Source organism: Sinocyclocheilus anshuiensis, unplaced genomic scaffold, assembly GCF_001515605.1.
Source record: "Sinocyclocheilus anshuiensis isolate Anshui unplaced genomic scaffold, SAMN03320099.WGS_v1.1 scaffold1980, whole genome shotgun sequence".
Taxonomy (NCBI): domain Eukaryota; kingdom Metazoa; phylum Chordata; class Actinopteri; order Cypriniformes; family Cyprinidae; genus Sinocyclocheilus; species Sinocyclocheilus anshuiensis.
This window is the reverse complement of record NW_015557235.1, coordinates 88,774-99,074: the sequence shown is the minus strand read 5'-3', so window position 1 is coordinate 99,074 and position 10,301 is coordinate 88,774. Positions and strand designations below refer to the sequence as shown.

General features: G+C 38.0%; 1 protein-coding gene across 1 annotated transcript in view; it reads right to left on the bottom strand.

Moving 5' to 3' along the window:
• Positions 1 to 2,590: 2,590 nt before the first annotated feature.
• LOC107679008 (sodium- and chloride-dependent GABA transporter 2-like) overlaps positions 2,591 to 10,301 on the bottom strand; it is an 11,789-nt gene continuing 4,078 nt past the window's right edge. The window contains exons 6-14 of the mRNA XM_016474413.1: positions 9,354 to 9,488; positions 8,946 to 9,049; positions 8,580 to 8,704; positions 8,349 to 8,461; positions 8,102 to 8,239; positions 5,442 to 5,544; positions 4,933 to 5,033; positions 3,644 to 3,814; positions 2,591 to 2,809 (exon numbers count right to left, since the gene is read on the bottom strand). Coding sequence (XP_016329899.1) covers positions 2,687 to 2,809; positions 3,644 to 3,814; positions 4,933 to 5,033; positions 5,442 to 5,544; positions 8,102 to 8,239; positions 8,349 to 8,461; positions 8,580 to 8,704; positions 8,946 to 9,049; positions 9,354 to 9,488 — 1,113 coding nt within the window. The 3' untranslated portion in view covers positions 2,591 to 2,686. The remainder of the gene's footprint in view (positions 2,810 to 3,643; positions 3,815 to 4,932; positions 5,034 to 5,441; positions 5,545 to 8,101; positions 8,240 to 8,348; positions 8,462 to 8,579; positions 8,705 to 8,945; positions 9,050 to 9,353; positions 9,489 to 10,301) is intronic.

Sequence of the window (10,301 nt, the reverse complement as noted above, 5' to 3'; positions counted from 1 at the left end):
TGGTTCAGGTCATACTTAGAAGGGAGAGGTTATTATGTGAGTATAGGAGAGCATAAGTCTAAGTGGACGTCCATGACATGCGGAGTCCCACAAGGCTCAATTCTTGCACCGCTCTTGTTTAGCCTGTATATGCTTCCACTAAGTCAAATAATGAGAAAGAACCAAATTGCCTATCACAGCTATGCTGATGATACCCAGATTTACCTAGCCTTATCTCCAAATGACTACAGCCCCATTGACTCCCTCTGCCAATGCATTGATGAAATTAACAGTTGGATGTGCCAGAACTTTCTTCAGTTAAACAAGGAAAAAACTGAAGTCATTGCATTTGGAAACAAAGATGAAGTTCTCAAGGTGAATGCATACCTTGACTCTAGGGGTCAAACAACTAAAAATCAAGTCAAGAATCTTGGTGTGATTCTGAAGACAGACCTTAATTTCAGTAGTCATGTCAAAGCAGTAACTAAATCAGGATACTATCATGTCAAAAACATTGCAAGAATTAGATGTTTTGTTTCCAGTCAAGACTTGGAGAAACTTGTTCATGCCTTTATCACCAGCAGGGTGGACTAATGTAATGGTCTCCTCACCAGCCTTCCCAAGAAGACCATTAGACAGTTGCAGCTCATCCAGAACGCTGCTGCCTGACTAGAGACTAGAACCAGAAAATCTGAGCATATCACATCAGTCCTCAGGTCCTTACACTGGCTTCCTTTAGGATTGAGGATTGATTTTAAAGTACTTTTACTAGTTTATAAATCACTCAATGGCCTAGGACCTAAATACATAGCAGATATGTTCACTGAATATAAACCTAACAGACCACTCAGATCATTAGGATCGAGTCAGTTAGAAATACACTGATTACACTGATGCTTGCATATAGAACAGCCTCAGGCTCAGCACCCGCCTACTTCCACCAGGGCCGTGCACAGACCTTTTGGGGGGCATGTGCTGAAACTGACAAAAAGGACACCCTTCTGTGAATAATGGTATCTTAATGTGGCATGTTGGAGTCTGACTGTCCCACATTTGTGCTTGATTTTATTTAGAAGACAAAATGATATTTTGTGCATAAAAAGTAATGAAAAACTTTTTGACCGCAGCATTGGACCAATGTTTCTTTTTCACGGCATTTATAAACATGAAGAACGCAGAAGATATCAGATTTTAGATGACTGTTGTTGTTTTTTTAACTGACAGATGTTGATTAATATTGTCAAATCGGAGTCGATTGTTTCTGGAGACGCGTGCGTGGGTGTGTGCGTGATTGCGTGTGTGTATACGTGACGCATGGAGTGCGTGTTGTCCTGTAAGCTCCGCCTCCGTGAAACACTGACGCTCACAGTTCTTTGACTCTTTGTAGTGCAGATATTTATTTCTCTTAATCAGTGAAGTAAACATGGTCTGTTTCATACAGCGAACTCTGTCGTCTGTTTATTATGTTTGTGTGTCTGTGTGCATTTCTTCCCGAATGCAAGGTGTTCGTTCAGACGCGAGAACGTTGCGTCGCATTCAATGCTTTTTATTTTAAAAACAAGGCACATTTTATTGACTCTTGAAAAGCAAAAAAATATAAAAGCAATACGAGAATACATTTTTTAATCAATTCATTCATGAAAAATAAAACCGAAGCTATTACAAAGCTTTTCTTTCCAATATTGAAATGGAATTTCGTCTGTTACAAAAACGTATTTAAGCAGGAAAATAATACAAATACACAATTCTTACACTCACAAAAAAGGCACAGCCGGCAAAAATTATATGCAATATTAGAATGTTTGTGGGAGTGGGCGGGACTGGACACAGTCCTTGCATGGCTCTAATACAAAAACGCACACTAATGGCGACTGTAGGAAGCAAAAGCCGAATCCCGGACATTTTGGCCGATTTAGAAATCCTCACACATTTTTTAAGGTCCAAAAAGAGGACATGTCCGGGAATAAGAGGACGTATGGTCACCCTACTGGATGGTAATTTTGTTCTACGACGAGCTTGGTTACCTTTGATTAGGCTGTTCTCACGTGACAGAATGCTCTGATCACCCAGTTGTAAAGAAATTTTGAAATACGGGACAAAACATGATATTTTCGTAATAAGTCAGGACAAATAGAGCTGAAATACGGGACGGTCCCAGGAAAAACGGGACAGCTGGTCACCCTAAGTAACGAGCTATTTTTAATACCTTTCATTGGCTAAATATTAGTAAATCAGACAGACAGACGTAAAGGGTGACCAATAGCATTGATTTATTGAAGAAGAAAAAGAAAAAAAAGAAGAAAAAAGGGCACTTTGGAGTGTAAGGGCAAAAAGGGCATGTGCTCTGCACAGGTTGAGCCCTACCTGTGCACGTGCCTGTTATTCAGAATACTGTTCTGTTCAACCCCTAAATCAAAATATTCACTATTTCTAAACTAAATAAAACTAAAGTAATTCTATATGCTGAGACACAGGCAGCTGTAAAAAGTCAAGTTATTAAAGAAACCTTTTTTTCTTTAGATTTTTTATTTAAAACAAACAAAAAAATATTACACAAACGTGAAAGCACAATGACAGTGCAATAACCTATGAACAGCTGATTATGTGAATAGCTGATTATATTACAAAGATCACTAAAAACAAGTGGAAATAAACAGCAAGAGTGAGCACCTCCAGAAATAGTGAAAAGAAATGTCAAACATTTTTTTTAGCTTGTGTCGCACTTGACTAAGACTTCCATCTCTCTGATTAGGGTATTTTCTTGTATTTCTGTTTGTTGCTTACAGGTGACAGGGAGGTTTTTGTCAGGACTACACAGGTGATGCCAACGCTGTCAGGACATACAAACACAGTGAAACAATTTTACCTTTTTAGGTTGATTTACTCTTGGTTAGTTATGCAGTTAGGGTTAGCTTTGGTTAAAGGGATAGTTCACCCAAAAATGAAAATTGATGCCAATTTTCGTACGTGTTCAAAAGATAGTTCCAGTGGATGACGTAGGGCGTATGCATACTGTAAGCTCTGGTGAGAATACGCTAGACTCGCGAGAACCAAGTTTTGTTTACAGCAAAGGAAAACCAGTCTCCTCTTGGCTTATAAATCATCCAACATTTTTCTTTGCAAATCCTCGTTTTGTACTTCTAATTCATGACCAGTCTTTTGTTTTGCTCTCTCCTCTGCGCTTCCGCATTTGTCACTTCGTCCTACCTCATCCGTTGGAACGTCAGTCTCTCATGAACGCACGTACGACAGTTAGTGGAAGCTAGAGATTATGGTTTATAAAGTTCTAAATACAGATATTTTTCATGCAAATGCATCACTTCGCTTCAGAAGACCTTCATTAACCACCTGGAGCAGCGTGGAGCACTTTTTATGATTGGTAGATGCATGCACTTTTTTGGGCTTCAAAATCTCAACCCCCATTCATTGCCATTATAAAACTTGGAAGAGCAAGGACATTTTTAAAAATAACTCCGAATGTATTCGTCTGAAAGAAGAAAGTCATATACACCTAGGATGGCTTGAGGGTGAGTAAATCATGGAGTAATTTTTATTTTTGGGTGAACTATCCCTTTAAATACTTAAACATACATTCCTGCCTTCATGATATATCAGTGGCTTGTTCATCTGTTTAAACATAAGGGGTGAACATGATTAATCTCACCTGTTTTAAGCTTCCTTTTACAACAATCAGTTGCCCAAGCGCCCATGCAGGCACCAGTAGAATGGATGACAGGGCCAGTAACCAGCCTAGTGCATACGCCCAGTCCGGGTACACATACCAGCGGTTAAAAGTGAGGGGTTTGTACTTCACAAGAGAACAGACAAAAGACACCTGAGAATGGACAGAAGAGAAGGAGAAAGTTGTAAAGAATAGATGAGAAAGAAAAAGGAGAATGAGATCAGACAAATGTGAGAAATACACTAAAAAATGACTGTGAATTTAACGGTAAAAGACTGTAAAAATGCTACAGTAAAATCCTGTTAAATGGTTAACAGTAAATTCCCCTACTATATACAGTGAAAAACTGTATTGGACATTACATGTATTGGACATTAATTTTACGGTAGTATACCGTTTTTGGAAGTGAAAAAGACTGTATAATTTACAGTGAATAACCGTAAATTGACATTCCCAGAATTCCCTGCGTTACATTTCAAATTTGATGTTTTTTTGTTGAAATAACTATGTTTCTTCTTAGTTTTTTCTTATCAGTTTTGTATATTAGGGTTGTGTTTATGTAGTTAATAAAGTCTTACTTGTATCACACTTGACGTTGTTCATTGTTTGCTCATAACTGGAGTCACTTAATCATGCAGATTTATGCTACAAGCTCTGTGTAGAATTGTACAGTAAGAAAGTTATTTCCCTTAACCAGGAAATTAACGTTCTTAGAATTGACAGACAGTTGACCCTGAGAGGTCAAGTAAATATCTACAGCGGATCTAAATATTTATAATTAATTATAACTAGTTATGATTAATTATTCATATTTCCCTTATGAGCTGATTCGCAACATAATGTTGTTAAATGAATGTTTATTGCATTATTTCAGTTTCATGTGTGTTACCATGATGGTGTTTGGTGTTTGTGTGAATGACACTGTGCACCTTCTATATTTGTTACTATTTAAAGCTGCTTGTGATGGGCTTTGGTTCATCATGTGACTTTCTCATCACCACCTGCATTTGGTGGTTATCAGTGTATTACAAAGGTACAAAACAGATTTCAGTACTTCAATAGGTTGGTATATTAACATTATGTCAGTTTTTTCGGTAAAATTCCGGCAACCACAGCTGCAGTTTTTTTACCGTAAATTTTACGGATTTTTAATCCTACGATTTTTGTAATCCTACAACTAAATAATGACCATTAAGACATTTATATGCTTTTTGACAAATGTAAAAAAATCTGTGAAGATCAAACAGATGAATGAATGCAGAGACACTCACCAGAGACACGAGAGGAGTCAGGTATTTCCAGCACAGCATGAATATGTAATTGGGTCGTGAGTTGGTCATGTCTTCAATGACATCAAACATTCTCTCAGCCCCTGTGGTGTAGGGAAGAATTTAGCATCATGGACTTCACAACATGGTGTTTAGAATAATAGTATATGTCTTATTTTCTCCTAATTACAGTACCACAACACGACTAGGCAGGCTAAGTTTTTGATTACAGAAAGGTGTCATTGACCTATAAGTGTGGGCAGTCCTGTTTGAATTAATCTGGCTGACATCAGAAGGTTTTTTGGCAGCTTAGTTTTAATAAAAGGTCTTTGAAACTAGAAAGGAAGTTGTGGCTACCAATATACTACTAACATTATGCATTCATATTACAATTCTTTTATCTTTTAATCTTTACAATTCCTTGCTTCTTTTACATTACTTTTATCTCAACACATCAGGGAAATGCTATTCTTTATTTGAAGGTCAGTTTTTGTAGCTTCTTTGCTACTCACCAAAGCTCCAACCCATGGCCAGAGACTCAAACACACAGAGGAAAAGAAGACAGGCTCCACTGCAGGCATAGTAGTCAAACAACTGGAATACATACATCCCCCCCTGCAGGTCACAATACAACATTACAACTCAAGCAGAACAAATGTGTTGAATTCAACAAAAAGGCTATGTTTGGAATGTATACTGCAGTATACTGCCTTCTATTTTCAAAAGTAGTAGCTTAACAGTATACAGCATACAAACAAGTTATACAATGTTGTTACATATCTGCATGCTTAAAGTCACCATGAAATCAAAATGGAAAATTCTTAATTTTTTAATGGAATACTGTAGTGTTTATTATAAATAATTTATCCGTGCACTTCATTATTTTTTTTAAATTAATTTTGCCCTCGTAATCTTTAATCAAAAACGTTAACCTCCCCTCCCCCTCAAAACGACTCATCTTCTCTTTCGGTCACGAGTAGGGGTGTAACGATTCACTCGTTTTCTCCATGCATCGATTGCAAACTCTGATGATGCAATGCATCGATCTGAAACATTGATTTTTGAATCGTGAATAGCCGATTTCGGACTGTTATCGATTTAAAAAGTTAGAATCGAATGAATCGCGATTTCTTTAGCGATTCCGTGCTTTCAAAATATATACACATTAAATTACTACAAGCACGAATTAATGGAAGAATACATACACACATACATAAAATTATTGTATTTGACATTTCTGTCACTTCTGAAATGATGGCTACGCCCCTGGTGTGACAAAATGTTAGCCTATACATATTACTTTTAAAGCTCTTTTTTAAAAACTTGGCTTACATAAATTTCTGCATATGCCATGTCATGCCATAGCATCATTAAACTAGCATCTAACAATGGACAAAAGTGTTTTTATTCTCTAACCTATGGTTCTGTAAACATGCTGTGTAATTTGCCCCCTGACTAGGCATTTAAATAATTTAGAGGAATCATCTAAATAATCCGGTGAATGCACTTAAATAATGCAGAATCGAATCGAATTTAATTGTGAATCGAATCGTTCTGAATTTGCAAACATCGTTCTTGAATCGAATCGAAAACCTATGAATCATGAATTGAATCGATTCGCTGTCTACCCAAAGATTCACAAATTGCGATTTCTTTAGCGATTCCGTGCTTTCAAAATATATACACATTAAATTACTACAAGCACGAATTAATGGAAGAATACATACACACATACATAAAATTATTGTATTTGACATTTCTGTCACTTCTGAAATGATGGCTGCGCCCCTGGTGTGACAAAATATTAGCCTATACATAATACTTTTAAAGCTCTTTTTGTTAAATCTTGGCTTACATACATTTCTACATATGCAATGTCATGCCATAGCATTATTAACCTAGCTTCTAACAATGCACAAAAGTGTTTTTCTCTCTAACCCATGGTTCTGTAACCATAAATGCTGCTGTGTAATTTGCCCCCTGACTAAGCATTTAAAGAATTTAGGGGAAGCATTTAAAGAATCCTGTGAATGCACTTAAAGAATGCAGAATCAAATCGTTAATCGAATCGTTCCGAATTTGCAAAAATCGTTCTTGAATCGAATCGAAAACCTATGAATCATGAATTGAATCGATTCGCTGTCTACCCAAAGATTCACAGCCCTAGTCACGAGCTATGGCGCAAGGGCGGAGCTAGTGACGTGAGGGGTAAACACTGGGATAAAGCTGATGCTTCACTTCATAGCACTGACTGTTGCGTTTGATAAGGATCACACCAACACAGCTGGTAACATCAACTTATTGTATCTTTTGACTTAACCTCTCTGTTTCAGACCCCAGTAAACGAACACATACATTGGTCAGGCATGACAGAATGCTTTCAGCACAATCAAACTCGATGCATCACTGAACACTAACTCAATGTATTATCAAACAACACTTGTGTGAGAAAACAACAGTGTCCCTCTGTGTCAGAGGGAAAGTGTCATGACTGAAACTAATATAGCACAATACAGATTGTTTCAAAGCAGCTTCACAATAATAAACAGAGAACAGTGTCAATTATGAGCTTCAGTTTCATCTGTAAAGCAGCTCTACAGATGATGTTTTATTCGTTACCCCTAAACATTGAAAAGATATTAGGATATTATGACAACATTACTCTTAGGACATTGCAAACTAATTTTTTTCACAAATATGACTTAACCTGATGGAGGACGCGTTCAGTCATTCAGGCAGTCTCTCTCTCATGCGTGCGCGCTGTTTAGGCATGTTTTGTGCCATTGATCATCGTCATCCTTAATAAATAAAACATTTATTAATGCTTGGGTGTTGGCTGTGAATCCAGTGGAGAGAAATCCCCCACCACTAACTGCAAACTGGCATTCAGATCTGCCTCCATTTTGTTAGCAATGCCCCAGCTTCCAACAATCCAATCAATTCCCGAAGGACGAAATCAAGTCCCGCCCTCTCATTTCAGATGCCGTTTCACTCGGATATACGTCACAGTAGAGAAGAAAAGACAAACGCAACTTCTGTTTCATGCCGACTTTAAGTTTGATTTTTTTGAAAGGCAGCTCATATTTTTACTTTTAATTAAATAAGGAAACTTATTATTATTTTTTAACTCATTCTATACATTTCAGTGTCTTTCTTCCTCACACACACAAACCTCTGTAACCATGACAAGTTGGCTGAAGAAGCAAAAAAGACAGAAAAGCAGGAGGAATATTTCTCGACGTCGAGCTTTGCGCAGCACCATGGGGTACAGATCCATCACTGATGTCATGAAAACTTCCATCGCAACAAACTTTAAGGAGTGTAGCAGAAAAAAGTGCATTAGAATAGTGAAACACTTTTGAGTGAAACACGTGAGTGAGGTTTAACATGTCTGTGTCCAGGTTTGAGTTTTAGCTCACCTGTGTATCTAGCCCTAGCAAAATAATCATAATGAAGAAACAAGCAGCCCACAGTTGTGGACAAGGCATCATAGCTACTGCCTGTGGATAAGCTATGAACGCTAATCCTGGACCTGAAAGAAAGAAAGAGAAAAGAGAGAATCATTTGTTTAGTATTTTAGTGTTGTAAAGCTTTGCCTTCTTTCTTTCTTTCTTTCTTTCTTTCTCTTTCTTTTAAGAATGTTGCAGTACCTGATTCTGCCACCTCGTCAATGGGGACACCCTGTTTTTGAGCCATGAAGCCCAAGACTGAGAACACAGCAAAACCTGCTACCACACTGGTACCACTGTTCAGAAGGCAAAGCCATAAGCTGTCCCTGATAAGGAAAACATAAATTATACAATATATACATACACATGTGCAGAAATCACTGTGCCTGTGCCTATATTATTTTCTAAATAGAAGAGAAAAGAGAAGGGCCAAACACCGAACTCTGTGGTACCCCATTGATTAGTTAATGTGACAGACATTCCTATGCCCCCAAATATATGCTGAAGATCAACCTTTGAAATAGATACCAAAAGATACTGGAAATAATACAATAATACTGAACTAACCTGTAGCAGTTGTTGTTATATTTATTGTAGCTGCCTAATACAGTAAGAGAGGCTGTACCCAAAGCATAGGAGAAAAAGATCTGAGCTCCTGCTTCCATCCAAACCTAAATGCACAAGACAAGTGAGTAAGTACTTGGGGAAGGGCTCAAGAAATTGTAATATGTTAATGCTATTTTGATAACAGCAAATTGTAATTTTTTTTTTGAAAATTTTTGAATGAACCTACATTTTTTAAATGTTCTTTTGCTATTTACAGAGAAAACATAATTTTTATTGGTTGTGAATGCAGTTTAAATAGACTACGTGAAAAAAACAAAACAAAAACATTTCTTTATACTATCAGCTGATCTAGTCCTTGTATAGGGGTTATTAAGTCACATGCCAGGACAGGGCAGATGGTGGGGTTACCTGCGGGTCAAAGAGACGGGCCGGTTCAGGGTACAGGTAAAACACAATCCCCTGCAGAGCTCCAGGAAGAGTCAACCCACGAATTAGCAACACCAGCAGCATCACATAAGGAAATGTAGCTGTGAAATACACCACCTACAAGCACAATAAGAAAGGGCCAAAATGATGCATCTGTCCCCTCAAAAAATGTCTTACTATTTTCATATCAGTTAAAGGGGTGGTTGATTGCGATTTCACTTTTTTAACGTTAGTGTGTAATGTTGCTGCTTGAGCATAAACAATATCTGCATAAACAATATCTGCAAAGTTACAAAGCTGAAAGTTCAATGCAAACGGAGATATCGTCTTTTAAAATTCTGGCAGTTTAATGTCTGCATCTCTCTCTCTCTCATTCAGCTCAGCTCCAACAATGAACTGTTCCAATTATACACTTATTTTCACATAGGGGAAGTCGTGGCCTAATGGTTAGAGAGAGGTTGCGAGTTCGAGTCTCAGGTCCGGCAGGAATTGTAGGTGGGGTGAGGGAATGTACAGCACTCTCTCCCAGCAAAAATGGCTGCCCACTGCTCCGGGTGTGTGTTCACGGTGTGTGTGTGTTCACTGCTGTATGTGTGCGCTTTGGATGGGATAAATGCAGAGCACTAATTCCGAGTATGGGTCACCCCACGTCACATAGCTATGAGAAGCGTTATACATGGACGCGTGTGCAGTTGCCGTACTGTATTGAAGCTTTAATCAGGATAAAACCGTATATTAAAAGCTAACATAAGCAGTATTTACAAACAAAACAAAAAACATAGGCCTACCATTAAAAGCCGTGCTTGCACATAGGGATGCGGCCGGAGATCGGTATCGGCCGATAATCACATTTTATGACTCGATCGGTACTCACTAACTTGGCCGATCTCACGAACCGATCGCAATTTGATGACGTCAACGCGTGACGAC